The 22,209-nt window shown below is 38.3% G+C and overlaps 1 protein-coding gene across 7 annotated transcripts in view; it reads right to left on the bottom strand.

The window, feature by feature from the left end:
- Positions 1-1,222: 1,222 nt before the first annotated feature.
- Positions 1,223-22,209, bottom strand: part of LOC144631742 (uncharacterized) — a 41,150-nt gene continuing 20,163 nt past the window's right edge. For 6 of the 7 annotated variants that reach the window (XM_078490285.1, XM_078490289.1, XM_078490287.1 and 3 more), the window contains 12 exons: positions 18,600-19,041; positions 14,659-14,904; positions 13,668-13,688; positions 13,082-13,129; positions 12,820-12,867; positions 12,557-12,586; positions 9,308-9,361; positions 6,126-6,191; positions 5,265-5,321; positions 4,178-4,915; positions 3,836-3,919; positions 1,223-3,469 (listed from right to left, as the gene is read on the bottom strand). In XM_078490285.1, coding sequence (XP_078346411.1) covers positions 3,186-3,469; positions 3,836-3,919; positions 4,178-4,915; positions 5,265-5,321; positions 6,126-6,191; positions 9,308-9,361; positions 12,557-12,586; positions 12,820-12,867; positions 13,082-13,129; positions 13,668-13,688; positions 14,659-14,904; positions 18,600-19,041 — 2,118 coding nt within the window. In that variant the 3' untranslated portion in view covers positions 1,223-3,185. Of the gene's footprint in view, positions 3,470-3,835; positions 3,920-4,177; positions 4,916-5,264; positions 5,322-6,125; positions 6,192-9,307; positions 9,362-12,556; positions 12,587-12,819; positions 12,868-13,081; positions 13,130-13,667; positions 13,689-14,658; positions 14,905-18,599; positions 19,042-21,088; positions 22,181-22,209 lie in introns of those variants that run through there. The other variant, XM_078490286.1, reaches the window with a different exon arrangement.

Here is a 22,209-nt window from a genome sequence, read left to right as displayed (position 1 = left end):
CATTTGTTCATTTCTCCCTTTTCCAGTCGCCTATCAAGGGAGTTTTGTTTAAATTTTTGAAAAAAAAAAACACTTCAGCATCATTCAATAGTCATTTCAACTAGCCTATTCTGGCATCTTGCCTTAAAATAAGTCTTCAGTCTCCATTTGCTTTGTACAGCTTGGGGCTCTCAAGAGCAAAAATCGAGGAATGTTTTTGACTGCCTTCTCATGCGTGTCAAGTCTCCAGAGACATCCCTTCCCCACCCTAGGCCTCTCCCCTGGGACCCTAAAAAGTTGACTTTGTGTAGTTAACCTTTATAACCAAGCTGGGTGACAAGGCCCGGTTCAGCGCCGTACTTTTCGCCTGCGCACAGTCGTCCGCGCGCCCGGCTTCCAGTTCCAATCCAATCATTCCATTAGCGGCACATGTCGGCGCGTCCCCATTCCACGTCCGGCCCGCGGGAGGGGTGGCGTCCAGCGCTTGCCGATCTCCCGGTTCGGCTCGACGCGTCGGGCCTAAGCCTGCGTAGCAGGTGCTGAAAATTATTGGGGGAGGGGAGAGTAAGGGAAAGCAAGTAACAAGATTGTGTAGGAATTGGTGAGGACAGGTTTCCTCCACCTTTTATAGACCTCAGTTGAACACTCTAGTAAGGAAATCTTGTTCTGCTTTCAAGTTTTCTTCATCTTGGTGTAAATCATTCACAACTGTATGTGGGTCTTAAGAATTGTATGTCAGACGTGCTACACATTGTGAAAATAAAGTCGTGGACGTGTTTATGAATACAAATACTTTAGATGTATAATTAACTTGCTGCTCTGCTAAACAGACACGAGGGGGAAGGGGGGATTTATTTGTCTTGACGTTTTGACGGCGGGGTGGTTGTTATTTCGAATTAGTTGTGGCAACTAACTATGCATAGATGGAAAACCAGGAAAGTCATGGAACTTTAGAATTTCTTTTTCCAGACCTTGAAAGTCATGGAAAATGGAATTGATTGTACAAAATAACTTAACCAGGTTTTCGGTGAAGAAAAGGGTAAAAACTTATCCGAAATCAAGACAGTTTTTGAAAATTTCCAAGAAAAATGGTCAAAATTTCCATGAAACAATGGAAACATTGAAAAGCCATGGAAAAAAGGTAATGGAAAGTCATGGAATTTCAAACGCTCAAAAGAGTACCCTGTATTATTCTCCAGCATTTGAACAGGGACGTGTTTCACAGACAACAAAGAAAAACATGTCAATAATTGTAATGTTTATTAAAAACAGTTTTTTCCATACAAAATATACTCTAACCAAGCTAAAATGTTATATTCAAACGCAGCGGCTATTACACACAAAGAACGTCTGACAACTATCTTACAATGATAAATGGTGTGGCATGCTTCACCGATGTGAAATATTCACCTGTGATATATGAAACTAAATAATGAAAAAACTAACAGTCAATTCTGTCACATGCCAATTTTTCGCGCAAAACACAGCGTAGTCACGTTTGCAGGCGTTATTTTCACCGTCACGCAACATTAAACTAATGGCGTGACAATACCGGCGAAGATGTGACTGAGCATTTCGGCACCGGCTTACACGCGTAAGCAACTACTTGTGTAGCGCCGTAAATGGTAGACAGAAAAAGAGCCCATAAACTTTTGATTGATCATGGAATTTATCGTTCTCTCTGAAAACCGCTTCTCGCGTATCTTTCTAGAGGAAACAAGTTAAATTTTCAAACGCAGCTTGACGCGTTTACTATTTCGTGAAGAAACCCATTTAAAATCTAGAAACAGATCAATCAGATGTCAACTGGGACATGTTGTTAATGAGCTCATAATGACTGTTTTTCTAAAATAACGAAAGCACACAAAACCAACAAATAGCAAATAAACTAGTAACGAACTACCTCTAGTAGCTTATCAATAATGAGAAACACTTAGCAACACCATCGTTACAAATAAAGGAAAAATTAAGAGTTTCCCTTTTCACTGCCTTTTAGGCAGTTCATACTTGTCCCTAATTCCAATAAATGACAATTTGAAAATGGTGTCGCAATACTAAAAGGTTTATTTACATTATTGTAACAAAAAGCACTCGACACTGTATATAACCTTTAGATACATAAAGGAGACAAAAAATATTGGATTCTTTTGTCGAAATGGACGTTTTTATGTGTTGATTTAGACAACGCTTTCGAATGGCGCTGTATTTTGTTCGTCTATAGAGAAACCTCTGCTTCCTTTATTGCAATTGATCATTTTCAGATTTTTATAAACATTTTTTATTTTTTTTAATTAATCAACTCAAAAAAATGAAGCTCCCAGTCAAAAAGGTTCCCTTGTATCAAAAGACCTCATGACTGTATAATCACTTCATTTCGTTTTACAAACTAATCAGTATTGTGTGACTTTCATCATCTCAAACAAATTTCGAATCTCGCTTGTGATTGGCTGCTTCGACACAATAGTGTCCCGTCACTCCACTATGCTAGAACTCCAAAAATATGGAACATTGTAGTTCACGCGGGCCAATCACGATAAGGACTTGAAAAAGTGTTTGAGAAAGCAAACTTTAACTGAAACACGCGAAATTTGATCATACTTTAGTTGTAAAAAGCTTTAATGGTTGCATACACACAGCAGTCAAACGCAAAAAATGCCCAAAAAACTGAGATTGTAAGATTGCAACGTTGCAAAAAAAACAGCGGTAAACCAAAATACGAAGCGAGAATACTCATGTGAATGATGATTATTAAATTCTCTTTGCATATTCATCGTACAATTGAAAGCTAAACTTGTTAGTGAATGTCTTAAGTTTTGCCTTGAAAGAAGAAAGAGGAATTTCACGAAATTGGGGTAAATATTGGTATCTAGCAGCGCCATTTTGGCGGGAACTATGCACGCACGCACAGTTTTGGCGGGAACTTCACACGGTCCGCAGTTTTGGCCGGAACTTCACGCGTACAACGGGCATATGACCGCTCTGTGGGAACCACAACAAGCTATATATTGCTAAGCAACCCCTGTAGCAAACACCGAGGGCTCACTTCTTAATTCCCTCAAAGTCCCGGAGTTTAAGAGGATTTCACAAATCCGCAATTGTCACCAGCAAGTTTGAAAATCACAAAGTCATATAATAAGGCTACACTACATATAAAAAGCATATCAGTCACTGAACAATGTCAACCATCTTTCTTCATGAAGCTGAAGTTACACTCTCTCATCGTGTCCGGAGCGAACTTGTAGATCAGTCGCTGACCAGGGCACACGCTCTAGAATCTTCCTCTCGTAGTAGTACCGCAAGGCACGACTCATCTTCTCGTAATTCATGTTTCGCCGGTTCTTCCGCTGACCCCACAGCTTGGCTACCGCGCCTGAATTGACAAGTCGGAAAATCCCTTCCTCGCGTTCTATCCACGTAATGTATCGCGGGCACGTGTCCTTGTTCTCCAGGAGTTCTTTGAGAAATTCCCACAAGTGCAGCGATCTTGTTTCTGAAACGAAAAAGGCAATGTTTAGCAATACATCAAACTCGGAGGAAAAATTGGAAAAACTCCAAAGTTTATTTATCTTTTTGTTACTACCGAATGTTGCATCATGCTATGTAAACATAAAGTTTGTTTTCTATTTCTTTTATAAAAAAAACCCCAACAAAATGCACTAAAACGTCACAACCGTGTTTACATAGCCACGTGCAAAACGACTTCACGACCAATCAGAGAGCGCGTTATATGATAACAAATTTAAAATAATATTGATAGATGTGTACGTGCACGGAATACTAATACATGTAAGTAGTTTACTCATCGCTTGTTTTATTAAAATAATAAAGAAAAAACACGCTATTTTGAAACACTTACGTTTTCTACGGCCGACGCGAGGTTTTACACTGGGTGAAGTCGAACTAGAACTTTTAGTGGACGAGTCGCTGCGATCACGGTGGCCTGAAAACGACAAATGAGTAGAAATTAATTCAACATTGCATTACATACAAAGGGAAACACGAATAATTATTTCATTTAAAACAGAGACAAAAATTCATTACGGGCTTGTGTAGCTCCGTTTCTCTTTCTAAACCACCTTAATAACCCTTCTCTGTTTATTACAGCGTAAAGAGATAAAATGTCTAGCGTGACGAGCACCTGCGTGACGAACTCTTGCGTGACGCAGAAAACTCAAACAGAATTGCTTCATTGACTCACCATCTTTCGCCTCCTCGGTGCCGGAATCCGTTGAACTCGAGCTATTTCTCCTGCGGGCAACAGGAGAGTCGCATCCCCTCTGCGAGGGTGACCCGTTCATGTACGGGGACGCGGGTGGGGAGGGTGATACCCGCTCTTCTCCGTAATCCAACTCACTGTCCCCACACGACTTGGGGGAAAGACTTCCAGGGAAAGGCACCACTTGGGCCTCGCCTGGTGAAGGCCTCATAGGTGGTGGGGCTCCGTTAGACGGTATCTTGTGCGGTGCAAACGAGCCCTCAAGTTTCGGTTTCTTCGCATCTGGCGGCGAAGCCCCGTTGCTGAGATGAGAACCAGCGGAGAAAGGCTCGTCGTAAAGACCATCTCGGGTCCTTACACGCTCTTCAATTGATGCTTTCTTCGGCTGCAAAGACGTGTCAAACAGAGCGTCGGTTTTCGCAAAGAAACTGGCCGCCAACGACAGCGTCTGCAGTGGGGTCCTCGGGAAGTTATCCAACGGACTCGTGGGGGAGGGAAGGTCGGGGGATTTGATCAGCGGGGGCACCGGAGGGAGGTCTCGGTTCCTCTGAAGATCCGGCACGCCGCGCTGAGGCTGTCGCGGATGGGAGAATCCGTTGATCGGTGGAACACACGGCGGGAAACCTCCGTTTGGCGGCCACAGGCGAGAAGCGCAGAAACCGTTAGCCACAGGGCTGTTTTGAGCAGGATATCCGGCTACAGGGAAAGCCAGCGGGAGGCCTGAATAAATAAACAGAAAGCACATTGACCACAAGCGCCACAAATCTATAATTAGCCATTTCAAACAAAGAAACAATCATTTTTTATGTCAATTTTCATGTCACATTGTTGCCTACAGTAGCTGTTGTAAGTTTGTTTAGCCGAAGCAATCGTTAACAAAGTCACGCCAAGTGTGTTTTTTCGCGATTTCCGCGACTTTCAAAAAATCGCGCTTGATTTTCCGTTTTCTTTGTTTTTTATGTTAGTTTTTTGGCGTCGGGTCCCGCGTTGCCCGTTCCATTTTCGAGAAATTAAGTGACCGCGAAAAGAAGTAAGAATAATGTATCCTAAAACACCAGAGACTACTTACTCGGTTGGGGCCTGGATACCGGATTACCAACACCTGTCGAGGACGTCTTCGATGGAACTGGAAAAAAAATTAAAAACAAATTTTAATCAAGCGTCTAAAATTAAAGAAACACCCCTTAACAGAAATTAACACGCAAAAGACGCTTATTTGGAAAATCTTTTCAAATGCAAATCATGGCACGAAGCTGTTTCTTTTTTTAATAACAATTAATGTCGACACGATAGAATGCTCACCCAGCATGGATCGTCATTGCAAACAACTTGTTTTCGCTTTAACAAAAAGTCAGAGGGTACGACTTCTTTTCAGAAATTAACTGCACTGAAATAGAGACCCATGTCCGCAAAGATAAATCATAATTGTAATTCACAGAGGTCTTGACTTCGCTGGAAAGATAAACAACTTCAATTCTCCTGCAGAAAGTAATTTAAGTCTGCTGAAAGGAAATAAAGCTCTGATTATCTTCTTTTTTTTCTTGTTATCAATCGCCTTTCATTTTTGTTAATATTAGTCTTGAAAATTCGCCATAGCCTTAGTTGCTGTTGATTATTTTTGCTAATCTCATAACCTGCTTGCTTGACAAGGTGTTGACATTACAAGGAGAATTTGCCTTTTCATCACGGTTCTAAATTACAAATTTGTGTAAATATTCGTGTAATAGCAAGCATACGGTAGCCTGTTGATCGAAAGGTGGTTTACGTAAATGATACGTTAATTACCCCCCGAGGGGTCGGAAATTTCACTGAGCTTCGAAACTCGAAAACACCTGTGGTTTTTTCGGCGTAATGCGTTCGTTCTAATTACTTGGCTTAGTTAAAAGCTTGCGTGGCGTTTACATGTAACATATATTAATATCAAACTTACCGAACGAATTGCTAGACGAAGTTATTGCATGATTCAGTGCCTCGTTCTGCTCGCTGTTACTCTCCACTGAAAACCAAAAAGAAAACCAATCGTGATATTAAAATTCGCATTAAATAGCGAAGTAAGTTCAAATTACACCTGTTTCAAGCATTAATTGAAGGGTGGAGGCAAGGGAGGGGTGTTAAATAATTAGCTTGAAAAGTCGTGCACTTTTGCGCAAATTAACTGAGTAAAAACGAAGCAAGAAAATACCGACTTCAAAAGCCCAAGAGCGAATTGTGGTCACGCCTTTACATGTAGTTCTTGCTCTAATGCGGGTTTAAAATTAAACGCGCTTTTTAAATATAACTTTACGAATTCAACCACTCAATTAGTTAGCTTTACTTGTTTATAGAAGTTAAATGTAAAAATACTATCTAACATTTATCACAAGTTTTCGCAGCCGATTTATGTGTCAAAAACTTTGGCTTTTATATATACTGGTCTTCGTTCCCAATTTGAGACGGAAATTACATGCAAGTTTGATAATTTACGTGTGATAAAACATGCGCTGGAATATCTCCCAAATTTATGCAGTCAATATGGTGGAATAATTTCAGTCTTATATAACTCTAGCTCTCTTGATGGTACGTTTTTACACAATCATGAAAATATGTCTGTGCAGACAAAAATGTTTTCAATTTCTTTGGAAAATAGTCGTTTCTATTCTCTGACACTAACCACTTCTCTCCAGAAACGACATCCAAGCCTATTACTAATAATAAAAGGACATCAAATTAACTAGCCCTGTAGCAAATATTATACATTCATAAAAATTCTTTGAAAGCGCCGCCAGTTAATACTAGAATTATTTTCCCTGAAGATCTGGCAAATAACGACAAGACGCACCCAGACAAATACATCCGAAGTTTAACAAAATGGATACGAATTATTTAAATTTTTATTTTAACTTTCTTGCCAAAACGGGCGACACAGAAATAGTGATGAGCAAATTATGCAAATTTGAGCTATTCTTTCATACAAATAATATGACAACGTTGCAATGGTGTAAAAATTATTATCATCAATGTTTTAAATGGGTTTTCTATAGTTCTTTTTAAGAAAAGACGGCAAAAACAATAGTCTTTTTCAGGAAGAGGAAAAAAATACAAAAAAGCAGCACGAAAATTTAAAGTGAAATGCGGGCAGAGGCAAATTGCCATTAACATCTCCTTGATATGGATAATTTTGGGATTAAAACCAGCACAAGAAAGGGCATTCACCTTGACATGAGTTATTAATATTGTTTAAGTCGAATTTGCAAAGTGGGTAGTAATGAAACAAGCTTTAAAACGGTAAATGAAATTATTTTGTTCCGCCCAACACCACTCGTTTTATTATCAAGCAGATGTTTTCTCATCTCTCAACATGCTAAAGGGCCACAAGACTTGCCAAACTGTTTTACATGAATATTATTTTGACCATGAGCTAGTTTTAACCTAAAGGCATACTATTTTTGAGTCTTATTTGGGGTTTTAACCATAACTTTTGGCATTTCTTGCTAGCTTTAAACCATTTTAATTCTCGAATTTTATTACCCCCTATACATTTATCTCCTCTGTGAATCCTACCCCCAATTGATCCAAAACTTGCCAAATAATGAAAAACACTTTTAAACAAAAAGCAAACAAACGTATACATGAATACTTGGAATAAAATTAAACAAAAATGGCAATTTTCAGATATGTTTCTACAACACAGTTCAAAACACTCTTAAATTGGGCAAATAATGCCCAACCCCCAATGGGCTAACAAAATTCTTTGTAATGCAAAGTTCGCCCTGATTAAAGCTAAGCTTCTTTGCATTGTCAGTATAACGGTTTAAAAAAACGTTTTTAATGTGCCAGAGGTTTTGTTTATAAAACATATTCGTGCTTTTATTGTGAAAACCATTCCTGAAAGAATGACATGGCAACTTCCTTCGCGTATTAAACTATATTTCTCCCTCACGGAAATCAGCCAGTTATCTCGAGACATAAGTCTCAATAAATGGCACGATATTTGTAATATCAAAATGTTGAATATTAGACAACGCTGCCGCAAAATTGAAAGCTGAAGTCTCTAGTTAAATGAAAAAAATATATATATCTGCAAAAAATATCTGCTTGGGTTTGCATGCGGAAAGCTCCTAATTAATAGTTTTGTAAACCATCTTAAAACCTAAAACACTGCAGTTCGAACTGCAAAGATTCTTTAATATTTTATCAGCTTTAAATGTATTTTTCAGATCCTGCATATTCAGAGACGAACCATATTTAATATATGTGCATTACAACTTCAAACCCGTTTAATATCATAAACTAACGTTACTTTTGTCATAGAGGAAATGTGCACAATTAATTGTCTTGTATTCTGAATACGATATCTTTTTTGAAAAAAGAAATGCTGAGATCGCAATTCCCAGCGTTTAAGTAATAGCGAAGTGTACAAAAAGAAGTGTTGAATGTTTATGTCTAGTCTAATAATTAGTACTATAGCTGATCGAGTGCAGTATTACTTTAGCCAAGCGACATTTGACTCGCCTGTAATCTGACAGAAAGATATCATAACTAAAACTGTGATTCTCGATTTAATCAGCAAAACCTCGGTTCAGAAACTAAAGAAACTCGAACAAAACCTTACTTGCTAGAGCTCTAATATGCGAGCCATTGCGAAATTTATGCAAATAAAAGGCAAAGTCCATTTAAATCCTATCACTTCAAAAAACCTCCACTGAAAACAGCCAAAACCAAAGACAAAACTTTGCCCTGAATGCAAAATTGTGAAGTATAACAGTATCTTTGTGTATCCAAAAAGGCTAACAAGACGCGTTAACTTAGGAACCAAAGCGAAAAGTCGACCGCAGGTAGCTCAATACACAAGAATATAAATTACGCGCACATCCACCAGCCGTGCAAGAATAAGATATACCTATTGTGGTTTTAACACAAAGAAATTAAAAAATAGCCTTAGCGAAAACAAGCAAAGTCAGTTAACTGCGATCGTTTAAGCATAATGAGGACGCCTAACAAAAAAGCAAACAAAGAGCGGACTGCCCTGCTCCCGGAAGAAGCTTCGAGAGAGCTGTTTTTGCTCCCGGAAATATTTACCCCAATGCAACCCGCTACGTGACAAAATTATTTTTCGTCGAAAAGCTAACTTACCACGATCATCTTTTTCTCTCACAGCGGGCATTTCGTTTCCATCAAAAGATTCGTCTGAAAGAGAGAAGGCCTCGTTAGAACATTCGGTTATTCGCCGAACAGCGTTAAATTTCTGTAATTATTGTGCGTGCCTAGCTCATTTTAATGCCAACTGAATGGAAACCATAGTGCCCCGCAACGCGGAAAAGCATTCAGAATAAAACCTGGTTCGTCGCGCTGTTAAATAAACCTTGCTTAAAATTGATCACAATTAACAACACTTCGCCATTTTAAACAAACTTAAACGCTTTAAGAGACGCAAGCTGCCACGCAGTGTCGCGGGAACAAGTTTGAAAATATTATTCGAGACTGATCCTCTGGTATGAAGTTTAGCACACAGGGCGGCCCGACATAGAAACCTAAAACATGGTCACACATGTAGTTCTCTAATTCGCCGATAGAGCTTCATCTTAGAAGTTATTAGCCCTTGAAAAACAATAAGAACCTTTGTATCATTCAACGATGTGAAAGGTTTCGCTGAAAAATCTAAAAATAGCGATGGATTGCGCTTCGCCTTGCCTTCTTCTTCGGGCAAGGATATGGCGCGTACGCGGTGCGGAAACGAACAAGCTTGTTAGTTTCGCTTATGCAATCGACATGCTCAGGCTAGGCCTTGTAGTAAAACAATAACAAATGAAATTTACATCGAAGTTAGGTCTGTCAATTGGAGCTCAGATCAAAAGTGTAAACGGCGAGAACTGTACGAGATGCAATCGATCAGGAAGCTAGCGGCTTCGCTGCGTAAAATTACACCACATTCATAAATCCCTCGTCTCGGTTTCCAAATTACCATCCGAAATGTAGACTGCAATCGCTGCAAGCGGACTGTTCGAACAACAAGGCATGAATTAAAAGTCCAGCTTTAACACTTTCACCAAACTAAAGTAATGAACGGCGGCTAACAGCAAATATATCATAAAAGTTCAAATTATTGTAGGGACAGTTCACGCAAGGCCTACGAGCTAATACTAGTGAAATATTATGATTGAATTCGAGTCGATTACCTTTTCGTCGACGTCTCTTCTTTTTTTCCTTGCTAAATATTCTTAAAGAGCAGTAATAGGGCATTTCCAGCTTTGTACGGTTGGCGGAAAGGTCGCTTATTAGTAACTCAACATGCAGGAGCAAACCACGGACAACAGTCGATAAATATGCTAGGAGATTATTGAGCAAAACATATACCTCAAGGGAGGGGAGGGAAGGTCATCAAAAATTTACATTTTGTTGTGTATAATTATCGTCGGCGAAGTAATGCTATTACACTAGACGAGTCTTGAGAGCATCAGTTATAACAAAGAAGAAATGTATTAGCGATTTCGGCTTTATTTACAAGAGTTTAAAGCATCGCAACAAAACCAACCAAGTACTATCCCCTCAGTTCGTGAAAGGTCATTGCGATTCGAATTTCACTTGCCTATTTACGTAGCAGCGACAGATGATTTGCATTTTTAAATAAAGCGAGGTGTAATTTGTTTCGCACGAGTAATTCGAATTCAAAAGTAGGTTTCCAAAGATTTTAAAACGATATTTCGGTGTGAAAATGGCAAATGCAATGTACGAACATGCATAAAAGTCTGTCCGTGATAGGACAGACGTACTGCATTGACACGAAATCGAGTAGACCCGGAAGTTGGTAACAAAAGCAGCGCTATACGCTCAGTGTATCGTTGCGGAAACAAAGGAATTTTGTTTGTTAAAGCTTAACTTTATTACGGATCTGTAGCGGATAAGATCGCGAATTTTTGCCTTTCCGAGGCTGTGACACCCCTTGAAAACGTGCAAAGACTACAAGGCTGCAAAAAGCGTTCGGAAAATTTACATGTTTTATCTCGAAGCTTGGAATTTACGCTCGCATCGAGCAGGAGACATAAAACTAGGGCGCGTCTTGCATAACGCCTACGCAGTCTTGACCTGCGCGAGTGTCACGTGAGACCGACTTGCGTAGCAATATTACGTGCTGACACCGATCTATACGGAAATAAACCATGCGGAAACTGATGTTCTGCTCACAGAGAACTTCAGTCGACAGCTGTTCAAATCATACTCTATTTCCTTAGTGTTTTATCTTACACCAGTCACAACTGGCAATTGCTCATAAGTCGGACGTTTCCTTGATCGATTAAAACTCGGCTTTTAGCCGCTCGCACTTCAGTACTTGATCGAAGTTTATTATGCGTACATCTCCGGACGCAATTAAAATACTTCCAATCTATTTGACGTTTTTTCTCGTTCGTTTGCGCGTAAAAGGTCAAAGTGACACTTCGGAGTAATGGCCCAAAAATTGACTATTAGGAAGCAAAGTCTTTATATCAGCCTCGATTTTTAATTGCGGAAAAACGGCAGCAATTCATGAGGCATTTCAATTATCTTTGTCTTTGTTCTCTTTATCAAATATTCAATAAAAGTGACCTAACTTGCGTTAATGAAAGTGGGGGTCGTTTCCTTCGCTTACTAAACTTTCCCGTTTGACGTCACAGGCGATGCGTGCCATTTTTCTCGAGCTTTCTATTAAATTGGATGCTCGACAATTACGTACTGTATTATGTTACCATGCAAACACAAAGTTCTGACAATTCTGTCTGAGAGGTGAAAACTGAAACTTAGATTTCAAATGACTCTCAGCCATTTTGAAATCGGTCATTGTAAATATTGGTTCAGCGTACGGCAAACATATCAAGCGTCATAACTTGTCGTAACGTAAAAAGTAACAAATTAACATGTCACAAGGAGCTACTAATAAGCTGCAGTTTTGCTGAATCAAGGAAATGAGTTGCTCGTAATTCCGCAAAATAGAAGTCGTGCCGAATATCGAGCGATATTAAGTCATTAGGATCGTGCTTCGCTGAGTCACTTCTGAATAAGGACCATTGTGGTCTGAAACTCTTGTGAATGTCTTACGTAGATTTATTCATAACCCGAGCGCTGATTTCCTACACTTCGATAGCTTTTATAACTTAGCCGGAAATGAACCAATAGCAGCTATACTATTTAAAGCTTTGCTCATAAACGCGTAAGGCAGTTTCAGTGTAGCCTGCGCCGCAGACGAAACTAAACCCTTGGTTACTACTTACTAGCCGGGGTTAGATTACGTCTGCAACGCAGGCTAGGCGAAGTGGTGCTAACATGAGTTACTGTTGAAGGGGATTTAAAAGGTAGGAAATAGAAGTCGCTCATTTTGCCAAGCATAGTATAACTAGCATTTTCACTTACCATTGACTGGCCAATCTAAAACTTGAATATCTAAAAAGGAAGTAAAGAGTCGAATTTTAGCGAGAACTGAAGCTTACTAAGAAAACGACAAGAAATCAAAATGGTTCAGAGACAAGAAACTTTAGAAATCAGTAAAAGCACAGAAAAATGAACATAAAATGGTCAAAAATTGTCGCAAAGATACCAAAGGATCGCTAAAAAACGCAAAAAGATTTGTTAGGATTCAAAATGATTACGATATTTTAATCAATTGATAAACTTACCTTGCACAACAAGCTCTTCAAGAGAATCACTATTGGAATATAAGGGATCTGCAGAAAGCAAAAGAATCCACCAAATTAACCTTTGAATTTCCATGAGTGATAAAAAAATATTATTGAGAATTATTCATCAGCTAGAACCTAATTCTCAGAACTGGCATTAAGGTAATTTAAGGTTATCAGATGGGAGAATTCATCTTTTGATCTTAAACCTGGAAGGGTTAAAAGAGCGAGCGACGCGTGAAGTACAAAACGGGCAAAATACCTTGCTCAGCAAGAAATTGGTCGATCTCGTCACGTAACGGATCAAATCCTGCAAAAACACAAAAATAAGTTAAGGATTAATCCCTTGACCGGCCTCCTCTTCGTTTTCTGGCAGTGTTTTTGTACTACGTCAATATATTAGGCCAAGTAAAAAAAAAAAATTGTTTCTCGTCCCCGCACGCTTCATTTTTGGGAACCGCCTCTCTTTTTTTATTATTTGTTATTGGAAAAGTTGGAACGAACTAAAAACCAACAGACGTTACTTTCGCTTTGTACCCAGTTCTCCTTAATTAAGTACAACTGAAATATCTCTATTACTTTTGTCTGCATTTGAACAGAAACTCAGGCCAAACTTTTAAAGCCTTGGTACGCTAGGTTCGTACTGGATAGGTCAATTACCTTGCAATATTTATTTTGCAAGTTTGCATCTGGATATCGATAATTTGACGATGGAGGAAACTATAACAAGTAACAAAAAAAAGCGCCCGCCCGCTCGCTTTTTTATAGAATTCCGGACGAGAAAAAATTTTTTACATGGCCTAGGTATATAAAGTAAACGAATTGAAAACAAAAAAAAAATGACTCACCTCCATAGGAGGTACTAATACCTGCAAGAGAACAACAATTAATTAACAACAGAAAATGTTTTGGTTCCGTTGGACTAAAAATAAAAACAACAGGACTAACTGTAAGAAAGCGTGAGGAGGGTGAATCGTTTGTAGACCCCTATTTCTCTGAATATTTTCAACTGAAAAGACATAATATTCATGACTATAACATTAGGGATAAGAACAAATTAGTTATTGACAGGGTTAAATTAGAATCGACCAAAAGAGTGTTTTTTTTTTTATAAAGGGGCCGATATTTTTAATAATTTTATATGAATCTAGTTCTAGTCTTTTTATCGCTTTTTATATGTCTTTTCTTGGATTTTTTATATAGCTTTTTAACTGTTTTTATTACTCTATTTTATTAACTATTCATTTATTTATTTTTAACCCAGGACCCATGTTGATAGCAGTTTTTATAACTGAAATGGTCATCCTGTATAAATATGTTTTAATTATTATTATTATTATTCCACTATCGAGCTTTTGCCTTGACCTGTTTTTATTGTTGTTTTTATTGTTATTGTCGTTGTTGTTCATATTTATTTCTTTGGCCAAAACTTTTTACAACTGAACCAGAATGGTCACAATGCAATTTAGAAATGGAGTATTTCATTTCTTCGACTTCTCATTTGCTTTTAATTATTTTTTGACGTTCTTTTTTCTTTGTTTCGTAATTTCTTCCTTTCTTTCAATGGTAATGTCTTTCTTTCTTTCTTTCTTTCTTTCTTTCTTTCTTTCTTTCCCATGTTTGTTCCTTAATAAATTTCTCCCCCTTCTTCCTTTATTTATTTTTTCCTACCTTGTAAGAGCTCTTCCTATAAACTCACACAAGAACTGCGTTTTACTTATTTAATAAAATTTGTCTCAGCAAAGGCTGAACGTTTCAGTTTCACCAGCAAGAAAAAACGGAGGTGCATATTTCTTTTTCTATTTCGTTATTTGTCACAATTTACTCCATATTACTTACATTCCCATTGGGGAATATCCAACTGGGTGAAGGCTTCGTACAGAAGACCTCCATGTTCTGAACAGTTTTTCATATCTTCCTCGGTAGAGACCCACAGTTCTGCACCGGTCAGATCTAGTTTCCCCGGGTCATACTCTCCCGGGATGTTGTATCGCTTCCAGGCCCACCTCAGCCAGCTCTGTACTTGAGCCTTTGTCCAGGTAAACGGTGAGCAATACATCCAGTCCTCTCCTGGCCCCACGTCACCTGGGTCAAGAATACGCAGTAAATAAGTATGGTTGTCAAACATCCCAGTTATGTGAGAGAATGAGTCAATGGATGAAAGATCGTGAGTGAACCAATAAATTACTAAATAAGTGAATGAGTGAATGGGAGAAAAAGAAAATGGGTAAACGGGTGAGTAAATTGGTGAATGGGTAAATGAGTAAATGAGCGAGTTTGAGTGATGTGTGAATGAGTGAAAAGGCGAAAATCGAATGAATTGGTTAAAAGGTTGAATGTTCAATGGGGGAATGAACAAATAAGTCAATGAATGGATGGATGGATGGGCGAATGGCTAAAAAGTAAATGTGTGAATGAGTAGATAGTAGATGAGCAAATGAGCGAATTGGAGAAAGCGTTAAAAAAACGAGTGAATGAGTTAATGACGAATGAGTGAAGAAGTGTCGAGAAGTTATGGACGAATTGGTGAATGATTAAAATATTAAGTGAGTAAATGGGTGAATATATTGGTGAATTGGTGAGTGAGTCGATGAGTGAATGGCCAATGAGCGAATGAATTGGTGAATAAGAGATTAAGTAAATAAGCAAATTGAACAATGAGTGAATGAGCGAATGAATTGGTGAATAAGAGGTTAAGTGAACGAGCAAATTGATGAATGAAAGAATGAGATAGTGAATTGGTGAATGGCCGATTAAATGAATGAGTAATTGGGTAAATGGTGAAAAAGTGAAGGAGTGAATGAGCAAATTGATAAATGAGTAAATGAGCTCATTAGCGAATGGGTGAGTGAGAGAATGAATTGGTGAATGGGTGGATGAGTTTAATGAGTGAATGGGTGAAATTGACAAAAAAGTGAATGGGTGAATAAATGAATGAGCAAATGGGTAAATGGGTGAATGCGTAATTGGGCAAAAGGTGTAACGAGAGAGTGAAGAGTTGAATAAGTGGATTAGTGAATGGGTGAAGTAAACGAGTGAATGGGTGAATAGGTAAATGGGCAAATTGGTGAATGCGTGAATGTGTAAATAAGTGAATGAGTGGATAAGTGAATGGGTAAATAAGTGAATGAGTGGATAAGTGAATGGGTAAATGGATGAATGAGTGAATGGATGAATAAGAGCATGGGTGAAAAAGTGAATGAGTGAAATTGGTGAATGAGGAATGAATAAATAAGTGAATGAGTGAATAAGTGAATGAGTAAGTAAGTGAATGAGTGAATGGGTAAATGGGGTAATGAATGAGTGAAAGCCTAGACAAATTGATGTCGTTTGCCATTAGGATCCAGCTGAAAAAATTGTTAAAGGTTTTCAAACGGGCAGCAACGGGAATGAAGAATCAGCTCTTAGTAACCCAAAATTTAGCCATTAAGATAAATTAAGTTCAGCTCCGAGAATCAGACAAACGAGAGTTTCGCCATGATGCAGGCCTGCTTAGCTGAAAATAATATCGACTGAAATTTGAGAAGTGGAGAAAAACGGTCCGTCTCAATGCAAACCTACAATACGAGCAGCAACACTGATTTTGGACAAAAGCGTTGTCTTTTCGCGCCGTGGGCTTTTTTCCCTTGCGTGTTTGGCTTTTTGCTCGACAATTATATGTTGGAGGACAAAAATTGGACCAGTTTGTATGACTACCACGCATCATATGTGGAAGGTTACATATTGTCTGTATATGAAGAGAAACAGTTTTTAATTTGCCAGTCAATTTAGTTTTATAAGTGCAGATAAGGCTGTACGTTTGCCTGCTAAAAATTTGGAAAGCTGCGCTCTCGGAAAAGGAGAAAAATGCAAAACAAGGAGCTTTAAATGTATTAAAGTATACTATACATGGGCAGAACGAATGTTTTTAAAATTACCAAAGAATGAGGTAGTTCGATGACGGAATATTTATAAAAGAATCATGGATCGAAAAACAAACTTCTTTACTGATTCTATAACAGCCAAACTAAACATTTTAATTGGAATCCTTTTGCCTGATTTTGTATTGTTAATTGGTGAACAACATTCGTTACTCCATATTGATTATTGTAAGCAAAATATCATAAATTTCTACAAGCAAACTGAGCCTAACTGAAAGCCGCCAATCAACGAGTTCGACCCACATTAGATCAAAAGTTTAATGCGCGATCAAAGTTGATCTATTACCACCAAACGGGAAAAGCCAAAATGCAGTAGGTTTGGCGAGCTGCGGTTCTAACTCGTTTTGTTCCGGAGCTGCAAGCCCTCGAAGCGAACATTCAAAAGCATTGAAAGACATGCATACATGCAAAAAAAGACTTTATCCAGAAAAACAAAGCTTACCTTAGTTTTAGCATTTTTAGAACCAAACCGTTCCCTCGATTTCGGATCGAGCCTTGCCGAAATGATTGTCCACAGCTTTCTGGAACACAAACCGCTTTGACCGGAAGTTTTAAGCCGTTGACAATGCAAAGCAAGAGAAAACGCGAAGAAAATACAAAAATCCGAGTCTCCTTTAAACAAGGGGCCATCCTGGAGATAAGCAAATATTATTTGCAAATTTGCGGCGATTTGCGGCTTTAGAAGGTGGTTGTTTTAAATCGATTTTTCACGCTTTTCTGAAGAAGATGCAGAATCGAAGCCCGCCGCTATAAACAGGAAGAACATTCCAAAGGGGCTTTGTACCGTAAACAATAGATTTGAATCATGGGTAGCATTCTGCCAGCCAATCAAATGGCTGCAAATGAAAAGCCGCAGAAATTGTAGACAACCGTAAACAATAGATTTGAATCATGGGTAGCATTCTGCCAGCCAATCAAATGGCTGCAAATGAAAAGCCGCGCGCAGAAATTGTAGTATTTGCAGCCATGTTTTAATTGCTGTATTTCTTGTTGAGATGAATGTGGACTTTTGTGGCATTTGCAGCGAAACAAGACTGTAAAAAAGACACTGGTGAGGTTTGGAAACGTTTGGATACAAAACGTGCGACTTTTCTAAACAAAGAGAGCGAAAAAATACGACGACAAGACACTAAATTGCAACGAAAACAACATTATTCGTAGCCTTTGACACCTGCAATCGATCGTAATTTTGAGCGACGAGAAAAACGGAATTGAAACACCTAAAACAAGCTCAGTTCTAGCTCCAGATCTTCCATCTATACCAAAGAGAAAAAGTGCGACCGCGTTATAGTACTATCTCTTTCGAAACACTGGACAGTGCAACACATTCAAAATTGTCAATTTTATTTGCTTTCAAAAATTGGATTTTGAATTATAACACTAGTGCTCATTTTAAAAATCAAGGGTTACACGAGCTGACTATATTGTAAGACAACAATCCTTGCAATTGCTGATCGAAAATCTGACACTAAAATTCTAGATCGACAGATCTTGTAACAGTGAAAAACCTTAAGTTTTCTGGTGACTTGCCGAACGATTTCAGTCATTTTAGATCGACCCTCTCTTTCAAGGAAGGTATCTACTGACCATTGCACCAAACCTTTATCTAGTTGATTGACTGAGTAGAGACATTTGTCAGAGTAAAAATAAAATACACTTTTTGCACCGGCGATTTTTGGATTTATGGTCTTGTGCGAGTTCCTGCAGGCAGATCGAGGGTTTTTTTTGTATTTGTTAACTTCATTTTCAGACTAAACAGAAGGTTAGTAGAAGGTGCAGCAGATAGTGTGACGGTATGATTGTGCAAACGACAAGAATTGAGGATTATCAAGGAGTTATATAGCTTCAAAACTAGCTAACCTGTCGGGCCAAGAGACTCCAGGACACTAGGAGATGAAATGCCGTCCAAGTTCAGCAAAGTTCGACCGGGAGACAATGGAGGCTCTTCATCCATACCAAGATACTTAGGGGAGCTGGCCGACTGAGTATCATCTGAAGACAGATAACCAGAAGTCAGACTGGAACAACTCTTCCACGAGCTCAAACTGTCACTTCTTTCTTTGCTGAGATCCTCTGCATACGAATGCTCCGGCGATGAGGCAGGACCGTCCAAAGTCATCATCTCGACGTCCCCACTGAGGGTATTGCCATTCAGGTCTGGAACAACTTGAGAGCTGTCAGGGGATTGAGGGCCCACGCCGCTGTTTGGTAAGATCAACGCATTGCTCAGCGAATTGTCCCAGCCAGGAACCTCGTCGCAGTTTAATTTGGCTGCTTCCATCAACTCGAGTTCTGAAAAAGTCTAAAAAGAAGAGGCAAAGCAAGGTTATTTTTAACAATAAAAACAACAACAAGTTTGTTGCTGAAAGTCAACTTTCACATATTCAGTTCAATTCCAATAATTTATATTATAGCAAATAATAACAAGATAGTAACTCAAAGAAATTTTGAACGTAAACTTTAGGGTAATTCGTTGTTCCATACTATTCAATGAATCACTCAAAAGTCAATAACAAACAAAAGTAGTTCTGAGGTATCTTTGGTTATTTTTTTCTCCATGTGTGTACTGAAGTTTGTGGGTTGCTAGTGAATCTTTCAGAAACTTAATATGTACTTTTTTACTTTTAATTTTCGAAATGAAGCTGAACCAAGCCTGAGTATTCTTACTATTCATAATTTAAGCCTGACGAACTGGTTCAAGAAAGTTCAACAAAAGTCGTTTTATATTTGATGAAAGTTAATGTATGTCACTGACTTTTGTATATATGATTTGTATTGTTTTATATATGTTCGTGCTATTTTAAAATAGGAATCTAGAAATTGCTGTTGTTATGACAAATGTGCTTTCAAATATTTTTTGACTTGATTAAACTGCGTATTTCAGTACTGAGATATTTCAAATGTTATATTTTGTTTTGTACTATTTGCTAGAAAGGAGAAAGAGAAGCTTGATGCAAAAAAGCGTCAACTGAGAAAATAAGAATGTTCCTAGCAAAGTCTTAACTTGGGTGTTTTCTAAGCATGTTCTTAAACATTTTTGGTCTCAATCTCAGCTTCGGTGTTCTATAAAGAATGGTCCTTACAAAGAGTGTATTTGTGAAAACAAACAAGTGGAAAAGTGATGTGTTGTTTATCATAAGTGCATGCTTGTGAAACATTCTGAAATGCAATGATAAATATTTCTATAGGCTGCATGGACAGAATGTGTGGACATAATCATCCTCCAATGGCTTTCAACTCCATACTATTTTAATCTGTTTCCCCTACCTCCAGCCTCAATAATCATAAGGGGACTCCCAAGCAAAAGTGTGACACCGATAGTTGTTAATTTTGAAAGCGCCTGCTTCTTTAAGTTATCCACACCAGAGAAACTACGCCTGCAAACTGACTTTCTTTCTGGCTTGGCTTTCTTATAATCGTTTCTCTTAAAGATCGTCCTCTTTCAGCTTAGTTAAGAATACCTTTTGAAGTTTTTGCAGACTCCAAAACACAGCAAAACCAAGCGCGCGAATACAACTTTCTCCTAATGATACATTACTGTAGCGTCCACAGAGCTCTGTTTGGAAACTTTTGGCTGTATGCTCACTGAACGAAAACCGGCGATAGTCACGCACTGTTTTGATCAGATGCATTAGAAAGCTGCACGCTATATCTGACTTCAAGTGCACAATTGTGTTTGTGGCGAATTGGTTATTTTAATCACGACCACATCCTCCTCAGAAGAAGATTGGAACGAGTTTGTTGTTCGTGCACCGTAGGAGCTCAGTCATGGACGTGCTCGCGAATTTTATTAATTCATTTAATAACAATAACATTCCAAGAAAAGTAAGGCATAGTGTTATGATCTCAAGCTTTTATGGAAATTTCTACATTTTATTTTGCGGGCAAATTCAACTGTGCCAATATTTGCAACTATGTTTCGAGTCAATATAAAAGAGGTTCTTATTTATATTCGAACTTGTAACCTCAGAATTAGAATATAGCCTTAGGGCCGTCAAAATGGCGAGATAAACAGTCTTGCAGCGTAACACTGAAACACGGCTTGGTTGGGTATAAATAAGCAACACAAATGTTGAAACCAAGCTCAATTTGGATGGTCCACTAGGTATATAATTTGTCTTATGACCTGATCTTAGTATATTTTTCAAATGAATGTAAATGCAACTTTTGGCCGCGATAGCGCCATTTATAGTTGAAACACGCACTTCATATTTTGAACTTCGCTTCGTCAAAGAGTTACCGACTGTAGAACACATTTTAGGGTGCATATAAATGCTATTTTCAAAACCTAGTCGTGGAAGGTTACTGAAGAAGATCTTTCCTTAGTTGTAAGTATCTACTGTACCTACCTCCATTTGGGCTCAAACTCCAGTGAATATGTCAATTGCTAACTAATGAATAGCGAAACCTCACTGTTTAAAAGCTTTGCACTTCTTTACAATGCTGATTAAAACATTAACATATAGCTGACATCTGCTGCAGAGCTGAAGCTGTATATACGTATTGTTTTCGCAATTCTCGGTGTTGTGAAAAACGGTCCCAGCTCGGAAATGTTCAAGTTTAGATCGAGTTGCGTTCGAAGTTTGAGAAGTCGCAAAAACTTTCCAATGTTGTTAGTATTGCTCACGACAACCAGTTTGGATATATACGATCTCGATGCAATCGAAAAAAAGGTTCAAAAGTACATTTCCAATTGAAATGCAAGTGTATAATGTTCAATTTCTGTAGTTTTTAAAAAGAACTTGATCGGCGAAGACTCGAAGTTGTAATAAACTGACCGTCAAAATACGCCACATTCAAAGCACAGCCCAGACGGCGTTTGCAAATTTCATTTGTCTATAAATGAAAACAAAACTGTTCTGCATTTTATTAAGGCACAGGCCATCTTTGTACTCATGTCTGTTTTGGGAACAATGGCGACATGTCACGCGACCGGTGTTGCGTGACCTTATAAACTCGATGTGTACAATTTTAGGTTTACTTTCACCCATGTAAGGGCAAAGCTATTTCAAGAGACAGGTATCGAGAAAGATTCAGTCCTCACGAAGTTTTCAGCGTAAGTAATGGTTATTAATAAATATCTTCAGTCCAAAATAGACTTTGTGCCAATATATTCAACAACGCATGACGTATTGTGAATTTTTAATAAGTATTTACAAAAATATACGTTTAGCGCCGGCCATAACAGAACCCCTTTACTATAAGCTACTATACTATTAGCGATCGCTCGACGAAAACGTGATGTGCATTATAATTTTCGGTATTTTTGTTTGACCTGAAGCTAAAACAACTTATTATAGCAACCGAGCGAATAACACATGTTTTTATTTCGCTTTCGCAGTCAAAGTTTGTGGACAAATTATTTATTTGTGCTAGTTTGTTATGTAGACTGTCTGGTGCGATAACAGTGGCATCCAAAACAAATAACAGTATCTAGCTCTCTGTGATATTGAGTATTTCGGAAACTTAT

Source organism: Oculina patagonica, chromosome 12 (genome assembly GCF_052425735.1).
Source record: "Oculina patagonica isolate OP01 chromosome 12, crgOcupat, whole genome shotgun sequence".
NCBI lineage: Eukaryota > Metazoa > Cnidaria > Anthozoa > Scleractinia > Oculinidae > Oculina > Oculina patagonica.
Note: the sequence above shows the minus strand (reverse complement) of the source record. Positions and strands in the feature narration are given on the sequence as shown.